This window comes from Mustelus asterias, chromosome 21, assembly GCF_964213995.1.
Source record: "Mustelus asterias chromosome 21, sMusAst1.hap1.1, whole genome shotgun sequence".
Taxonomy (NCBI): Eukaryota; Metazoa; Chordata; class Chondrichthyes; order Carcharhiniformes; family Triakidae; genus Mustelus; species Mustelus asterias.
In genome coordinates this window covers 79,938,564-79,958,121 of record NC_135821.1, presented here as the reverse complement: position 1 = coordinate 79,958,121, position 19,558 = coordinate 79,938,564, and the positions used below count along the sequence as shown (strand labels likewise).

Sequence of the window (19,558 nt, the reverse complement as noted above, 5' to 3'; positions counted from 1 at the left end):
CTGTGGCACCTTATCAAATCCCTTCTGGAAATCTAAGTACAGTACATCCACTTGTTCCCCTTTATCCACAGCAAATGTGACTTCTTCAAAGAACTCCAATAAATTGTTTAAACATGATTTCCCCTCCAAAAAACAATATTTTTAAACATGAATTTATGTGATGTAGGTGTTACTGGCTAGGCCAGCATTTATTGCCCATCCCTAGTTGCCCTTGAGAGGATGGTGGTGAGCTGCCATCTTGAACCGCTGCAGTCCGTGTGGTGTAGGTACACCCACAGTGCTGTTAGGGAGGGAGTTTCAGGATTTGGACCCAGTGACAGTGAAGAAATAGTTTTTTTTTCCATTCGTGGGACATGGGTGTCACTGGCCGGCCAGCATTTATTGCCCATCTCTAGTTGCCCTTGAGAAGGTGGTGGTGAGCTGCCATCTTGAATCACTGCTTTCCCTGGGGTGCAGCTACACCCACAAGTCCTTTTAGGAAGGGGAGTTCCAGGATTTTGACCCAGCAACACTGAAGGAACGGTAATATATTTCCAAGTCAGGACGGTGAGTGGCTTGGAGGGGAAGCTCCAGGTTGTGGTGTTCCCATCTATCTGCTGCCCTTATCCTTCTAGTCGACAGTGGTAGATGGTTTGGAAAGTGCTGTTGAAGGAGCCTTTGTGAGTTCCTGCAGTGCATCTTGTAGGTGGTGCACACGGCTACCACAGTTCATTGCTGGTGGAGGGATTGAATGTTTGTGGAAGGGATAGCAATCAAGCGGGATGCTTTGTCCTGGATGATGCTGCGCTTCTTGCGTGTCGTTGGAGCTGCACACATCCAGGCAAGTGGGGAGTATTCCATCGCACTCCTGACTTGTGCCTTGTAGATGGTGGACAGGCTTTGGGGAGTCAGGAGGAGAGTTACTCACCGCAGGGTTCCCAGCCTCTGACCTGCTCTTGTAGCCACTGTGTTTATATGGCTGGGTCCAGTTCAGTTTCTGGTCAATGGTTAAGCCCCAGGATGTTGAAGATGGGGGATTCAGCAATGGTAATGACACTGAATGTCAAGGGGCAATGGTTAGATTCTCTCTTGTTGGAGATGGTCATTGCCTGGCACTTGTGTGGCACAAATGTTACTTGCCACTTGTCAGCCGAACCTGGATATTGTTGGACATGAACTGCTTCAGTATCTGGGTGTTGTGAATGATGCTGAACATTGTGCAATCATCAGCGAACATCCCCACTTTTGACCTTATGATGGAGTGAAGGTCATTGATGAAGCAGCTGAAGGTGGTTGGGCCGAGGACACTCCCCTGAGGGACTCCTGCAGAGATGTCCTGGAGCTGAGATGATTGACCTCCAACCGCCACAACCATCTTTGTGCCAGGTGTGACTCCAACCAATGGAGAGTTTTCCCCCTGATTCCCATTGACTCCAGTTTTGCTCGGGCTCCTTGATGCCACACTTGGTCAAATGCTGCCTTGATGTCAAGGGCAGTCACTCTCACCTCACCTCTGGGGTTCAGCTCCTTTGTCCATGTTTGAACTAAGACTGTAATTAGTGACCCTGGCGGAACCCAAACTGAGTGTTCATGTTCAGGTTATTGCTGAGCAGGTTATTGCTGAGCAGGTGCTGCTTGATAGCACTGTTAATGACCCCTTCCATCATTTTACTGATGATCGAGAGTAGACTGATTGGGCGGTAATTGGCTGAGTTGGATTTGTCCAGCGTTGTGTGTACAGAACATACCTGGACAATTTGCCACATTGTCGGGTAGATGCCAGTGTTGTAACTGTACTGGAAGAGCTTGGCTAGAGGAGTGGCAAGTTCTGGAACACAAGTCTTTAGTATATTGCTGGAATGTTGTCAGGGCCCGTAGCCTTTGCAGTGTTGACTCTGTCTGATTGCTTGAATGTTTCTAAGTGCCCTGCTACAACATCTGTAAGAATAGTTTCCAACATTTTTCCCATGACAGATTGTCAGGCTAACTGGCCAATAGTTTCCTACTTTCTGTCTCCCTAGTCTTTTAAATAAAGGAGTTACATTTGCTATCTTCCAATCGAATGGAACTTTCCACAAACCAAAGGAATTTTGAAAATTAAAACCAATGCATCAGTTATCACATTGGCCATTTCTTTCAAGGCCTTAGGGTGAAGTCCAGCTGGGGCGGCGAGTTATCAGCTTGTAGACCCGGCAAGTTGCTCAGTACCACATCTCTGCTGATAGTAATTTTCCTGAGTTCCTCCACCTCTTCCATTTCCTGATTTACAGCTGATGCTGGGAGGTTACTGGTGTCCCCACGGTGAAGACTGATTAAGAATACCTGTTTAATTCATCTGCCATCTCTCTACTTTCCATTCCCCAGCCACACTTTCTATAGGACCACTTTGTTAATTCTTTTCTTATTTAAATATCGATAGAAACTCTTACTATCTGCCTTTCCATTACTTGCTAACTTTTTCTTGTACTCTAGTTTTTCCTCCTTATCAATCTTTTCGTCATTCCTCGATGATCTTTATTTTCTTCCCAATTTTCTGACCTGTTACTTGTCTTTGTGTAAATCTATACTTTTTCTTTGAAGTTAATATTGTCTTTAACTTGTATAGTTATCCACAGACGATGCAACCTCCCCTTGGAATTTTTCTTTCTAATTGATCATAGAATTATAGGAATCCCGACAGTGCAGAAGGAGGCCATTCAGCCCTTCGAGTCTGCACTGACTCTCTGACAGAGCATCTATACCAGACCCACACCATCCAGCCCTGTAACCCCACACATTTATCCTTCTAATCACCCTAATCTATACATCTTGGGACACTAAGGGGGCAATCTTACCAAAAATATTCTAAGTGCCGAAGGAACATGAAACCCATTTTTTGGGCGAGCTTCCATATGCTACCTTTTGGCACTTAGAAAAAAAAGGATCCCAAATGTGATTCTCGCCAGCAGGGGGAGGGGACAGAGACTATTCACACCGGGAAGCTGGCTGCAGACTGCATGAGCGTACTATTGCACATGCGCCCCAATCTCCCAGTGCATGGTGTACAAGTGTGCAGAGTGCACTGGGAATCTATCACCCCCTGCCCATACTGCCCATTATTCCTGATCTGTAATCCCCATTATTAAAAACTCTCAATAATAAACCTTAAGGTTTATTTATTAGTCACAAGTATGGCTTACATTAACACTGCAATGAAATTACTGTGAAATTCCCCTAGTCGCCACAGTCCAGTGCCTGTTCGGGCGAATGTACCTAACCAGCACGTCTTTCAGAGTGTGAGAGGAAACCGGAGCACCCGGAGGAAACCCATGCAGACACGGAGAGAACGTGCAAACTCCACACAGACAGTGACCCAAGCTGGGAATTGAACCCAGGTCCCTGGCCCTGTGAAGCAGTCATGCTAACCACTGTGCCACCGTGCCGCCCCATCTTTTTTACAATTCCAATGCTCAGTGTGGGAAAATGTCTATTTCCTCATATTCTGCCCCACATTTATTACCCCATTTCAGATACATTATTATTGGTTAACCAGCAGTTTTCTAAACCAATCTGTTCATTGTTTCCCCTCTCCTGAAGGCATTATTATCTACTAGTCTACTGCTAGAGCAGTCTCTCACCCAGTGACAAAGAACAAAGACCAAAGAACAAAGAAAATTACAGCGCAGGAACAGGCCCTTCGACCCTCCAAGCTTGCACCGCCATGCTGCCCGACTTAACTAAAACCCCCTATGCTTCCGGGGACCATATCCCTCTATTCCCATCCTATTCATGCATTTGTCAAGACGCCCCTTAAAAGTCACTATCGTATCCGCTTCCACTACCTCCCCAGGCAATGAGTTGCAGGCACCCACTACTCTGTGTAAAACATCTGCCTCGTACATCTCCTTTAAACATTGCCCCTCGCACTTTAAACCTATGGCCCCAAGTAATTGACTCTTCCACCCTGGGAAAAAGCTTCTGACTATCCACTCTGTCCATGCCTCTCATAATCTTGTAGACTTCTATCAGATTTCCCCTCAACCTCCGTCGCTCCAGTGAGAACAAACCAAGTTTCTCCAACCTCTCCTCATAGCTAATGCCCTCCATACCAGGCAACATCCTGGTAAATCTTTTCTGTCTCCTCTCCAAAGCCTCCACATCCTTCTGGTAGTGTGGCGACCAGAATTGAACATTATATTCCAAGTGCGGCCTAACTAAGGTTCTATAAAGCGGCATCATGACTTGCCAATTTTTAAACTCAATACCTCGGCCGATGAAGGCAAGCATGCTGTATGCCTTCTTGACTACCTTTTCCACCTGCATTGCCACTTTCAATGGCCTGTGTACCTGTACACCCAGATCCCTTTGCCTATCAATACTCTTAAGGGTTCTGCCATTTAGTGTATATTTCCTATCTGGATCAGACCTTCCAAAATGCATTACCTCACATGTGTCCAGATTAAACTCCATCTGCCATCTCTCCGCCCAAGTCTCCAACTGATCCATATCCTGCTGTATCCTCTGATGGTCCTCATCACTATCCGCAAATCCACAAACCTTTGTGTCATCCGCAAACTTACTGGTCAATCCAGTTACATTTTCCTCCAAATCATTTATATATATTACAAACATCAAAGGTCCCAGCACTGATCCCTGAGGAACACCACTTGTCACAGCCCTCCATCCAGAAACGCACCCTTCCACTGTTACCCTCTGTCTTCTTTGACCGAGCCAGTTTTGTATCCACCTTGCCAGCTCACCTCTGATCCCATGCGACTTTACCTTCTGCACCATTCTGCCATGAGAGACCTTGTCAAAGGCTTTACTGAAGTCCATGTAGACAACATCCACTGCCCTACCCTCATCAATCACCTTAAATGAGTGAGAATAACCTATCCTATTGTATAATGGGTGGTGTTGTTTTGGGTCTTAGAATCATAGAATCCCTACAGTGCAGAAGAGGCCATTCGGCCCATCAAGTCTTCTCCTGCCTTTTCGCAACAGAGGCGGAGAAATCTTCTAGTGGTTGACAATTGATAATGGTGAGAGCAGGGATCCCAGTCAACCTTCCCCGCCTAACTCATGGGGAATGTCAGCCAAAACGCATCTTGTCATCAGCCTGATTCCTGTTCAGCGAGAACAGGCATGGAGTCCAGCTCTGTCAGTCCGTACAAGGCAATGGGCAAACAAATAAAATACTTGATAAGATAACTGCACCTTCTCTACTTTTAGCACAGATTAATTCATGTTCACTGTTCATGCTTTTGCATTGCCAATCCTGAGAAAATACAAAAATATCTTCAGTCCAAGGGATTAAATATCTATTTGAACATTTCCTGGACAATCCAAAGAAGAACATTTCCAACAAATGATCAGGTTTTTAATATCTTTCTAACATCAACAATGCTAGTGTTTATTAGGGAGAGCCTTGAGATCAGAATTACTGAATCTGTGACTATCTCTACTGATCCCATTGTGTATTTCAGAACTCAATATCCCATGTTGAGAAAGACATGGCGCGTTAATCTGGGAGGCATTATTCTGGATACTTTCCGTCGAAGTCGCTTTGGGCTGCAGGATTACTGGTCCAACCCCCAGAGAGGCTATTGTATTGGCTCTGTCTCCCGGGACTCGAGGAAGCATCTCCTGGTTTTACCCGGAAATACTGGAATTTCTGATGTGAACTCCACAATAAAACCAGGCTACTTCCATTACAAACACAAACTGGTGTAAGTACTGAAATAAAACTATTCGGCAAATCTGAAGCAAATATGCAGAGAGAGATGATGTTTGCATACTATATGCACTGACTAAGGAATAAAGCAATATACTTTATCGTGGCATAGATCAGCTAGATTGTCAACATCTTTTCCCAAAGGTAGGGCATAGGTTTAAGGTGAGAGGGGAGGGATACAAAAGGGTCCAGAGGGGTAACTTTTTCACACAGAGGGTGGTGAGTGTCTGGAACAAGCTGCCAGAGGTAGTAATAAAGGCGGGTATAATTTTGTCTTTTAAAAAGCATTTAGACAGTTACATGGGTAAGATGGGTGTAGAGGGATATGGGCCAAACGCGGGCAATTGGGACTAGCTTCGGGGTTTAAAAAAGGGGCGGCATGGACAAGTTGGGCTGAAGGGCCTGTTTCCATGCTGTAAACCTTTATGACTCTAAGTTTTATTTCACATTCCCAGAGTTGTAGATTGTGAATGCTCGATTAAATCTAATTAGCTGAATTTGACTTTACACATCACCTTAACACAAGCTGATCAAAAATCCATTCTCAGGTAGTTAAAAAGTGAGTCCGCCCCTAATTTGATTTTATTGATGATATACCTGTGGCCATCTTGAAGCTGGGATTAATTTTCATCTCACCACCTTCAACCTGTTGGTAAACTTTGTCTGAATCTGAGTCCTGAGGCCTCCAGTTACTCTCACCCAAACCAGGCAGGGACCACACTGATAGAATGAAGCACAAACTAAATGGTATTGTGAGGCCCAGAAGCAGCGTTACTGATCCTTCCACAATCAGCCAGTAAACTGTGACAGCACACCTGAGAGACAGCCTTTTGTAACATCATTTATATGAAATCATAAGAAGCTGGACAAACCGGAAGTAAATCTGGCAGCAGCTTACCTTCATACTGGGGAGGGGGGCGGGATTTGAAGTATTTGCAGTTAATGTGTTATTGCTTTTTGCACTTGCTGCCAACTCAATCTGCTGCTCAACTGACTGTGCCCCCCCCTCCAACCCCACCCCCGTACTGACAGACTACCCCAATCTGCTTAACCCTTTATTTCAAAGTATAGCTGTGCGTCCACATCAGCTTGTAGTCTGTCGCAAATTCCACCCTCCCAAATGGTAAGCGGCTAACAAATTGTAAAACTGGCACTGGGAAGGTGGGTGTTGTATTTAAATGTAACCTGGGCACAGAACCTCATTGGATCTCCCACCAGGCATGACTTGTGGGCAGAAAGCTCACTGTCTATATAAACAATTAATCTACTGATGCTTCACTATCCCAGCCTCCCACTGTGAGGATATTTCTTTTCCCTTTCATTCTCCAATGTCACTCTCTCTTCCTGCCCTGAAGGTGTTAATTTCTTGCTAGTGCACAAGCCTCCAAAGAGAAAGTTCACCCTTCCATCCAGATACCCAAACTGATGAAAATAGTTGTTCACCTGGGGTCGTTACAAAGATAAGCAGACAAAGGTCACAAAATACAAACTGATTCCAATTGGATCCCAGCACTGTGAAAGCTGCAAGAACTGACATACGGGACAAATACACAATAAAGGAAAATAATTCCAGTCTAAACCAAATAAAGTTTAAAATAGCCTGTTAATAAACTCCAGCTTTCAGACAAACTCACAGTTCTCACCAAACCAGCAACAGTTAGAGACACCCAGGAGTGTAAAAGCATTTTGCTGATGGGCTTTTCTCTGCCTTGTTTCTCGTGTTATAATGACAGGTTTATAGTCTTTCATAGAATCATGGATTGTCTGCAATGCCGAGGGAGGCTATTCAGCCAATTGTGTCCACACCGACTCTCTGATAGAGCATCTTTCCCAGGAGACCCCCGTCCTATCACCTATCACACATTTACCATGGTCAATCCAAGTAACTTGCATATCTTTGGACTGTGGGGAGAAACCAGAGCACCCGGAGCAAATACACGCAGACAGTCACCCAAGGCTAAAATCGAACCCGGGTCCCTTAGACAAACCACATGTAATTTTTTTAAGTGTTGTACTGTTTAATTCTGATTCCTGGTGTTCTGCATTCCTCCAACTCTGACATCTTTCACATTCCCCACTTCCATCATCCCAGTGTTGGTGGCAGTGCCCTCAACAACCCAAAAAATCTAGGCGGGCAGTTGAATGATCCTGGGACCTCCACTCAGACTCTTTAATGGTATTTTCACTGGGGTTCTGGAATCTTCCACACAGCGGCCGGAATTTTATCGGCTAGTAGAACAGCATTCTCCGTTGGCCTTGGGCAGGATCTTTCGAGCCTCGGGCGGGCGAGGCGGTAAAATTCCGGAACATGTTTCCGAAACTAGGCTGAGAAATTCAGCCCCTGCAGATTTCTTATTACTTTGTTTAACATTTTCTGATGCTGCGGATTCCAGCCAATCGCTGGACAGCCAGCTCCTGCTATCATTTGCTGAACACGACCAAGTGACAGATTTTGATTTTTCATGTTTTTAGTGTGAATATAAACTGACATTGGGACGATGGTATATTCCAGTTCTCTGTCCTCCCAGTGTTCACTTTACCTCCATTTTCACCTGAGACTACATTCCGAAAACAACCAAAAACAATCTGATTGAATGGTGGAGCAGACTCGATGGGCTGAATGGTCTGTTTCTGTTGCTGCATCTTATGGTCTAACCAGGCAGCATGAGTTTTCTTTTCAGTAATCACCAGCTTTGGTTCATCCTTTTCCTGCAACATTTACACTGTTGAATGGGTGCTTTTCTGGTTGGCAGTTGGTGACCAGTGGCGTGCCGCAGGGATCGGTGCTGGGGCCTCAATTGTTTACCATTTACATAGATGATCTGGAGGAGGGGACTGAATGTAGGGTATTCAAGTTTGCTGATGACACGAAGGTGAGTGGGAAAGCGAATTGCGTGGAGGACGCGGAAAGTCTGCAGAGAGATTTGGATAGGCTGAGCGATGGGCGAGGATCTGGCAGATGGAATATAACGTTAGCAAATGTGAGGTTATCCACTTTGGAAGAAATAATAGTAAATTGGAATATTATTTAAATGGAGAAAAATTACATCGTGCGACTGTGCAGAGGGACCTGGGGGTCCTTGTGCACGAATCGCAAAAACTCAGTCTGCAGGTGCAGCAGGTGATCAAGAAGGCGAATGGAATGTTGGCCTTTATCGCGAGGGGGATAGAATATAAAAGCAGGGAGGTCTTGCTGCAACTGTACAAGGCACTGGTGAGGCCGCAACTGGAGTACTGTGTGCAGTTTTGGTCTCCTTATTTGCGAAAGGATATATTGGCCTTGGAAGGAGTGCAGAGAAGGTTCACCAGGTTGATACCGGAGATGAGGGGTGTAGCTTATGAGGAGAGATTGAACAGATTGGGTCTGTACTCGTTGGAGTTTAGAAGGATGAGGGGTGATCTTATAGAGACCTATAAGATAATGAAGGGGCTGGATAGGGTAGAGGTGGAGAGATTCTTTCCACTTAGAAGGGAAACCAGAACTAGAGGGCACAGCCTCAAAATAAGGGGGGGCCGGTTCAGAACAGAGTTGAACAAAGAACAAAGAACAAAGAACAGTACAGCACAGGAAACAGGCCCTTCGACCCTCCAAGCCTGTGCCGCTCCTTGGTCCAACAAGACCAATCGTTTGTATCCCTCCATTCCCAGGCTGCTCATGTGACTATCCAGGTAAGTCTTAAACGATGTCAGCGTGCCTGCCTCCACCACCCTACTTGGCAGCGCATTCCAGGCCCCCACCACCCTCTGTGTAAAAAACGTCCCTCTGATGTCTGAGTTATACTTCGCCCCTCTCAGCTTGAGCCCGTGACCCCTCGTGATCGTCACCTCCGACCTGGGAAAAAGCTTCCCACTGTTCACCCTATCTATACCCTTCATAATCTTGTATACCTCTATTAGATCTCCCCTCATTCTCCGTCTTTCCAAGGAGAACAACCCCAGTCTACCCAATCTCTCCTCATAGCTAAGACCCTCCATACCAGACAACATCCTGGTAAACCTTCTCTGCACTCTCTCCAATGCTTCCACGTCCTTCTGGTAGTGCGGCGACCAGAACTGGACGCAGTACTCCAAATGTGGCCTAACCAGCGTTCTATACAGCTGCATCATCAGACTCCAGCTTTTGTACTCTATACCCCGTCCTATAAAGGCAAGCATACCATATGCCTTCTTCACCACCTTCTCCACCTGTGTTGAGGGGGAACTTCTTCTCTCAGAGGGTAATGAATCTCTGGAATTCTATGCCCATTGAAGTGGTGGAGGCTTCCTCGTTGAATATGTTTAAATCACGGGTAGATAGTTTTCTGATCGATAAGGGAATTAGGGGTTATGGGGAGCAGGCGGGTAAGTGGAACTGATTCGCTTCAGATCAGCCATGATCTTGTTGAATGGCGGGGCAGGCTCGAAGGGCCAGATGGCCTACTCCTGCTCCTATTTCTTATGTTCTTATGTTCTTATGAACTCAGATTCACTCAGACTAGGAAAACAGCCTTTGGTGAAATCCCAGGTTCCACACAAATCCAATCTCATAGAGTCATAGAGGTTTACAGCATGGAAACAGGCCCTTCGGCCCAACTTGTCCATGCCACCCTTTTTTCTTAATCCCCTAAATTAGTCCCAATTGCCCGCATTTGGCCCATATCCCTCTATCGCCATCTTACCTAAGTAACTGTTTAAATGCATTTTAAAAGACAAAATTGTACCCGCCTCTACTACTACCCCTGGCAGCTTGTTCCAGACATTCACCACCCTCTGTGTGAAAAAATTGCCCCTCTGGGCCTTTTGTATCTCTCCTTTCTCACCTTAAACCTATGCCCTCTAGTTTTAGACTCCCCTACCTTTGGGAAAAGATATTGACTATCTCGCTGATCTATGCCCCTCATTATTTTATAGACCTCTATAAGATCACCCCTCAGCCTCCTACGCTCCAGAGAAAAAGTCCCAGTCTATCCAGCCTCTCCTTATAACTCAAACCATCAAGTCCGGGTAGCATCCTAGTAAATCTTTTCTGCACTCTTTCTAGTTTAATAATATAATCTCCTGCTTGTTATTTATGTGGAAGGAAGATGGGAGAATTGTGTACAAATAGATAAATGATAAAACAAGAAGCTTGCTGGTTACGTCTCTGAGAAGGACGGTTGACTGCAATGCCAAAGAACAGAGACAACTCTTCAGGGGAAAGCTGTTTCCTGGTTCCAGCAGCAGATCCGTAAATCCCAATCCCACGGGAATGCAGGAAAGACAAAGTGGCCTCTGTTCTTAAAAACATGGCATTGGATCAGATTATGCTGTCACATGACCCGCACAACCCTCTCGAGCCTGTGTCACAGTAACTCCATTAGGCTGCATCCAGTGCTAATCATCAGTTTATCATACTTCCTCCAGAATCCTGGAGTATCAGATTCTTGGACAGACAGAGTCATATGATTAATGTGTAACTTTCTCAGGAATCTGGCACTCAATGTGGAAAGCAGCTGTTTCCCCACAGCACGCTGCACTACAACACAGGAACTGTTTACATTCAACTAACTGGCAAAAAAGAATCAGCTTTCATTACAACCAGAAGCAACCAGACCACTTCCCTCAACTGGCTACAGGTGCTGAAATCTATTACAAGACGTTACACTGAAAGAGCATTCTTAATGTAGCAAAAAACATCCCAGAACAATGGAGTTAGCCATCAGACTGAAGGAGGGCTAGAGTAAAGGCACAGAGATAGGTTTCAAAGAGAATTTGGAAGGTGGGAGGAAATAAGAGAGGATTGGTAGGGAGTTGTGTGGAGCCTGAGAGAAGAATCTTTGATCGGTCTGCTATAGAGGATAAGAGGAAAGAGGAAATATACCGTGTTGGACCATTGCAGGATGTGAACAGGAATACGGAGTGAGAGGGTATGAAGAGAACATCAGAATTCGGAGCAGGAGGAGGCCATTCAGCCCCTCGAGCCTGCTCTGCCATTCAATACGATCAGAAGAACATAAGAACTTAAGAACTAGGAGCAGGAGTAGGCCATCTGGCCCCTCGAGCCTGCTCCGCCATTCAATAAGATCATGGCTGATCTTTTTGTGGTCTCAGTTCCACTTACCCGCCCGCTCACCATAACCCTTAATTCCTTTACTGTTCAAATATTTATCTACCCTTGCCTCAAAAACATTCAATGAGGTAGCCTCAACTGCTTCACTGGGCAGGGAATTCCACAGATTCACATCCCTTTGTGTGAAGAAGTTCCTCCTCAACTCAGTCCTAAATCTGTTTCCCCTAATTTTGAGGCTATGCCCCCTAGTTCTAGTTTCACCCGCCAGTGGAAACAACTTCCCTGCTTCTATCTTATCTATTACCTTCATAATCCTATATGTTTCTATAAGATCTCCCCTCATTCTTCTGAATTCCAATGAGTATAGCCCCAGTCTAATCAGTCTCTCCTCATAAGCCAACCCTCTCAACTCCGGAATCAACCTCGTGAATCTCCTCTGCACCCCCTCCAGTGCCAGTATATCCTCTCTCAAGTAATGAGGCCAAAACTGTACACAGTACTCCAGGTGTGGCCTCACCAGCACCTTATACAGCTGCAACATAACCTCCCTGTTTTAAACTCCATCCCTCTAGCAATGAAGGACAAAATTCCATTTGCCTTGTTAATTACCTGCTGCACCTGCAAACCAACTCCTTGAGATTCCTGCACAAGGAAACCCAGGTCCCTCTGCACAGCAGCATGCTGCAATTTTTTACCACTTAAATAACAGTCCATTTTGCTGTTATTCCTACCAAAATGGATGACCTCACATTTACCAACATTGTACTCCATCTGCCAGACCCTCGCCCACTCACTTAGACTGTCTATATCCCTTTGCAGACTTTCAGCGTCCTCCGCACACTTTGCTCGTCCACCCACCTTAGTGTCATCGGTGAATTTTGACACACTACACTTGGTCCCCAACTCCAAATCATCGACGCAAATCGTAAACAATTGCGGTCCCAACACTGATCCCTGAGGCACACCACTAGTCACTAATCGCCAACTAGAAAAACACCCATTTACCCCCACTCTTTGCTTTCTGTTAGTTAACCAATCCTCTATCCATGCTAATACATTACCTGTAACACCGTGCACCTTTATCTTATGTAGCAGTCTTTGGTGCGGCACCTTGTCAAATGCCTTCTGGAAATCCAGATACACCACATCCACGGGTTCCCCATTGTCCACTGCATGTGTAATGTTCTCAAAGAATTCCACCAAATTAGTCAAACATGACCTGCTCTTCATGAACCCATGCTGCGTCTTACCAATGGGACAATTTATCTCCAGATGTCTCGCTATTTCTTCCTTGATGATAGATTCAAGCATTTCCCCTACTACAGAAGTTAAGCTAACCGGCCTATAGTTACCTGCCTTTTGTCTACCTCCTTTTTTAAACAGTGGCATCACATTTGCTATTTTCCAACCCCAAAGTCCAGTGAATTTTGGTAAATTACCACTAGTGCATTTGCTATTTCTCCCGCCATCTCTTTTAGTACCCTGGGATGCATTCCATTAGGACCAGGAGACTTGTCTACCTTTAGCCCCATTAACTTGCCCAACACTACCTCTTTCATGATAATGATAGTTTCTCGGTTCTCACCTGTCATGGCTGATCTAATCTCCCCACCTCCCCCACCCCAATCAGAGCCAGCACCCACCTCCCCCAGTGGCCATCAGCGGCAACCCCCACTCCTCAATCCACTCCTGGCCACCACCACATCTAAATGATTCCCCCCCTCTCCTCGCTCCACTGGGGCCTATCACTTGGCACAGGTTGGCATTGTCAGTTTGGCATTGCCAGTGTGGCATGGACATGGTGCCAACCTGGTGTTACCAATCTGTACCAAGGGGCAATGCCAGGGGGCATTGCAAGGCCACAGTCCCTCTCCCCCAGGGGCTATACTTACCTTTACACCCCCGGGGAGACCCCCATGATAGGTTCACATCTGAGTGAACCTGTTGTAAATGGCGCTAGCATGACGTCATGTTGGCGCCCACTGAATATCCGGTGAGGACGGTGGGGGGCGAGTCCCGGAGAGAGAGTGATCCCTAATGTCAGCTTCCTGGGATCCTGCGGTGTGTTTCACACCACTCCACCAATGAGGGGGCTGGAAGATCAGAACTCGGAAACCCACCAGTGCGAATCTCGTTCTCTGGATTCTGAGCACGTGTCGCCAATTCCACAGACAGAGAGAGTGGGTTCAGAGTCACCCCCATGTCTCTCTCACTCTCTGTCTCTCACTTTGTCTCTCTGACCCACTCTCTCTCTCTGTTTGCAGATACGATAGTCAGTTTTAAGGGGACATAGGATGGGAATAGAGGGATATGGTCCCTGGAAGGGCAGGGGGTTTAGTTCAGTCGGGCAGCATGGTCGGTGCAGGCTTGGAGGGCTGAAGGGCCTGTTCCTGTGCTGTAATTTTCTTTGTTCTCCCCCTCTCTCTTTCTCTCTTCCAATAGGAATTGGAGTAATAGGAATCTCAGAATTTCCCCCCGTCCTGATTGCTCTCCAGTCAAATTAATCAGGCAGTGATTGGAGGATTAAAGCTGGAATTATTATGGTTCTGTTTGATGTCATTCTGGGCGATGGGTTTCCTGAATGGGGGAGTTTGAGATGCAAAACTAAAATAGCATAAGCAGCTAAATTAATAACTACTTGAAAAGTCATCCAGGAAGTCAGCTGAAAATCTGATCGAAGTTATAATTATTTGTCCAATACTTACCTTTCATTAATTATAGATAATGAAATGCCTGTAACAATATCGTCCAATAACTTGCTCAACACTTACACCCGAAACTGCATCATGTTCAACTTGACTCTGATTGGCTTTCTAACAAGACAATAAACCTTCTCGCACTGACAAGTTCAGAACTGGGTGTAGTCTGATGCATAAATCTTTCCATTTATATTGCATTGTAAATGTTGCAGCTTATGTAAGCAGCCGGAAGCCTTGGGGTTCTGTGATGGTTTGAGTTATAATTCAGCAGGTTTTGATATTCTCCCTCCAGATGATCCACACACAGGCTCAGATTCTCACTCTCGGGATGGGAGAGTCCGTGTCACTGTGACCCCGACCTTTACACGCCATCCACAGGTTGGATTTAGGTTCCGAGGCATGCGGGCTGGATTGAGAGTCAGACCCTCCACCTCAGAGTGAGTGTGGAGGCTGCCTCCGAGTTCCGCCGTCACCTTGAAATAAATTTTTAAAAACATCCCTCTCCCTCACCCCTCATGCCCTTCCTTCACCCAGCACACACTGTGGTGAACCATCGTTGGTTCCCACTGTGGGATTGTTCTAATGTTGTTGTTGGGCTAGGGTGGGATTGATACACCTGTGGTTGTTACTGTTGTGGCACATCCCAGTCGGGCTCCGCCTCCTGGGAGAGGTATAAGACCCCCTGCTCGGGCGGGACCTCTTCAGTCTGGGATAGTGTGTTAAAGTTCTGATAGTTCCATTGTTAGTTAATAAAAGCCTTCTTTTACCGAAGCTTTGTGCCTCGTGTCCAATTGATGCGCATCACGCACCCTACTTGCCTCAGCCACATCAACCCAAACCTCCCCCCGCCCAGTCCCCACTGCTCCACATACCCAACATGCCACACATCCCACTCTACCCACCCCCATGGCTCCCCAGATCCTCATGGCCTGTTATAACCCTGATGCCAACTTAGTGCCAAACCATGCCCTATCCACCATCCATTCCCCTTTCACCCAGATGATGCAGTGTCTCTCCAAGGTGGGGACAGTCTGGGCCAGAATCCTTGACAATGCATCAGTGCAGCCGCCATGGCCTCACAGTAACAGAAGAAAGAATGCTCATTATTTCGAAAAGGGCTGGGGAGACCAGGAGACCATTATCGAAATTAATAAAATAATGTGCTAACAGAATAATTATAATGAATTTGTATTGTGCCAGAATCTGTATATCAGCAGCAGTTATGCTTGAAAGTGATTGGGCTAAATCCTCTGGGATCATTCACATCGATAGATGTTGCTCATTAATTAATTTGTTTTTGAGCTAAAGGCCATTAATCATGGCTAACGATTCTAATACAGCTGTAAGCAGATTCCAAACCTGATTGGTGTAAGGCATTTCAAACCCTGCAGAGGGGATTGGCCCGTGGAGAAGACCTTTACGTTGATTTGTCTTTGGCTTCAGGTTTTGGGATAAAAAGGTTCATCAAAGCACGGCAATCTCAACAGTTTATTATCTCCAATCTTCCAAGTTCAAATCCTGGAGCTGGTTTTCTGGGTTGTTTTTTGATTTGACATTTCTTTGAGTTGATTGCCACCATTTTAACCAAGTCTCAGAAGCTCCTGGGACATTGCTGAAGATTTTGTGTGTAGTTAATTGTTGACGTGATGGTGATTGTGTTGAGATTCTGATTGAGACATTTCTGCTCTCCACAATCTTCAGTCATCTCACACCATCAACTTGCACTCTTTACTCCCCTGGTCTCTCCCTTCGTGTTGAACAGGTTTTGATTGTGTTGTGGGTATAGTTTCGCTGGTATCTCAGCTCAATGGCCGTTCTTGATCTGTCAAAAGGGTATCGCTGCTAGAATGGGTCTGCAGCAGGTGGTGAGGGAACCAACAAGAGGGAAAAACATTCCTCACCTCATCCTAACCAACCTGCCAGCCGCAGATCCATCTGTTTATGACAGTATTGGTAGAATTGGCCAACACATAGTCCTTGTGGAGACTTCATATTGAGGACATTCTCCATCGTGTTGTGTGTCATTACTAACGTGCTAAATGGAATAGACTTCAAACTGATTGGGCAACTCCAGACTGGGCATCCATGAGGCACTGTGGGCCATCAACAGCAGCAGAATTATACTCCAGCACAATCTGTAACCTCATGGCCCGGCATATCCCCTGGCTATCCATAATGAATTATGGTTAGCCAGGTAGCCATTGAACCAGGGATCAACCCTGGTTCAATGGAGAGTGGAGGAGGGCATGGCAGGAGCAGCACCAGGCATACCTAAACATGAGGTGTCAACCTGATGAACCTAAAACACAGGACTACTTGCGTGCTAAACAGCATAAGCAGTAAGCGATAGACAGAACTGAGCGATTCCATAACCAATGGATCAGATCTAAGTTCTGAAGTCCTGCCACATCCAGCCGTGAATGTAGTGGACAATTAAACAACTCACTGGAGGAGGAGGCTCCACAAATATCCCCATCCTCAATGATGGAGGAGCCCAGCACATCAGTGCAAAAGATAAGGCTGAAGCATTCGCAGCAATCTTCAGCCAGAAGTGCTGAGTGGATAATCCATCTCGGTCTCCTCTGGTGATCCCCAGAATCTCAGATGCCAGTCTCCAGCCAATTCGATTCACTCCACATGAAATCATAATATTCCAGCAATAGTACTGAAGACTTACTCCAGAACTTGCCGCTCCCCTAGCTAAGCTCTCCCAGTACAGTTACAACACTGGCATCTACCCAAAAATGTGAAAAATTGCCCAGGTGTGTCCTGCACACAAAAAGCAGGACAAATCCAACCCGGCCAATTACCGCCCAATCAGTCTACTCGCAATGATCATTAAAAGAAGGAAGATGTTGTTGCGATGCTACCACACAACACTTACTCAGCAATAACCTGCTCGCAGACACTCAGTTTGGGTTCTGCCAGGGTCACTGAGCCTCCATTCAAACATGGACAGAGGAGCTGAACTCCTGAGGTGAGGTGTGAGTGACGGCCCTTCACATCAAGGCAGCATTTGACTGAATCTGGAATCAAGGATTCAATGGGAATCAGGATGAAAACTCTGCGCTGGTTGCAGTCACACCAGGCACGGAAGACGATGGTTGTGGTGACTGAAGGCCAATCATCTCAGCTCCAGGACATCACTACAGGAGTTCCTCAGGGTGGTGTCCTAGGCCCAACCATCTTCAGTTGCTTCATCAATTTCCTTCCCTCCATCATAAGGTCAGAAGTGGGGATGTTCGCCGATGATTGCACAATGTTCAGCACCATTCGTGCCTTCTCACACACTGAAACAGTCCATGCCCAATGCAGGAAGATCTGGACATTATCCAGGCTTGGACTGATAAATGACAAGTAACATTCGCAACACATAAGTACCAGACAATAACCATCTCCAACAAAAGAGAATTTAACAATCTCCCCTTGCCATTCAATTGTATCACCATCACGGAATCTCCACTATCAACATCCTGGGGGTTACCATTCACCAGAAACTGCACAGGACCAGCCACATAAATACTGTGGCTACCAGAGCAGGTCAAAGGTGAGGAATCCTGAGCTGAGGAACTCACCTCCTGACTCCCCAAAATCTATCGACCATCTACAGGCACAAGTCAGGAGTGTGATGGAATACACTTCACTTGCTTGGATGAGTGCAGCTCCAACAACTCTCAAGAAGCTCAACACCATTCTGGACAAAGCAGCCCCACTTGAGTGGTACCACATCCACCATCTTCAAAATTCTCTCTCTCTACCACTGATGAACAAAGGAAGCCGTGTGTACCATCGACAAGATGCACAACAGCAATAACTCACCAAGGCTCCTTCGACAGCATCTTCCAAACCTGCAGCCTCAAGAAGGAGAAGGGCAACAAATACACAGGACCATCACTACCCTCATCAATATTTTTCCTCAATATCATATCATATCAATATCATCTTTAATCAACATTGCAACTCCACCACCTTTTCCTTTCTGTCTGTCCTTCCTAAACACTGAATAGCCTTCAATGTTTAGTTCCCATCCTTGTTCACCTTGGAGCCATCTCTCCACAATGCCAACTATATCATACCCCTTTACATCTATCTGTGCAACTAATTCAGCCATTTTGTTTTGAATGCTCTGAGCATTCAGGTACAAAACTTAAGGTGGCACTTTTAATTTTTCTTTTCCCTTTCCTACTATTTTTTACCCGGTCCTAATCTGACTCTGGCCCTTGATTTCTCTGCCTATCACTTTTCTTATTCCCCTCACTCTCTTTTCCTATTGTTCTTGCTCTGAATCCTTGCAAAGATTCCCATCCCACTGCCATATTAGTTTAAACCCTCCCCAACCAACCACTCTAGCAAGTACCCCCCCCCACCCCCCCCCCCCCCCCCCCCGCTCACCTGCAAGGACATCAGTCCCGATCCTGTCCAGGTGTAACCCGTCCAGTTTGTACAGGTCCACGTATTCATCCTACGTATCTTGCTGTTTCTACTCTGACTAGCACGTGGCACAGGTAGTAACCCTGAGATCACTACCGTTGAGGTCCTACTTTTCAGCTTGCTTCCTAGCTCCCTGTATTCTGCTTTGAGGATGAAGGGAAGGCGGTGGATGTTGTCTACCTGGGTTTCAGCAAGGCCTTTGGCAAGGTCCCTCATGGGAGGTTCGTTAGGAAGGTTCAGTCACTGGGTATACATGGGGAGGTAGTAAATTGGATTAGACACTGGCTCAATGGAAGAACACAGTCAGAAGTCTCACAACACCAGGTTAAAGTCCAACAGGTTTATTTGGTATCAAAAGCCACAAGCTTTCGGAGCCTTAAGTTCCTTCTACCAAATAATCCCGCTACCAAATAATCCTGCTACCAAATAATCCTACTACCTGCCTATCTCTCTTGCTCTGTCTGGTGGTCACCCATTCCCTTCCTGCCTGTGGAGTCTGAGCCTGCGGTGTGACCACCTCTCTATACGTGCTATCCACGATACTCTCTGACTCGCGGATGTTCTACAGTGTCTCCAGCCGCCGCTCCAGCTCTGAAACTCGACCTTCCAGGAGCTGCAGCTGGAGACACTTCCTGCACACATGCTGACCCAGGGTACTGGAAACGTTCCCGGACTCCCACATGGAGCGTGAAGAGCAGACCATGGCTT

At 46.2% G+C, this 19,558-nt stretch overlaps 1 protein-coding gene across 3 annotated transcripts in view; it reads left to right on the top strand.

Moving 5' to 3' along the window:
* LOC144508997 (uncharacterized) overlaps nucleotides 1-19,558 on the top strand; it is a 190,140-nt gene that overhangs the window by 19,614 nt on the left and 150,968 nt on the right. For 2 of the 3 annotated variants that reach the window (XM_078237220.1, XM_078237218.1), the window contains exon 3: nucleotides 5,445-5,685. In XM_078237220.1, coding sequence (XP_078093346.1) covers nucleotides 5,445-5,685 — 241 coding nt within the window. Of the gene's footprint in view, nucleotides 1-5,444; nucleotides 5,688-19,558 lie in introns of all 3 variants that reach the window. The other variant, XM_078237219.1, reaches the window with a different exon arrangement.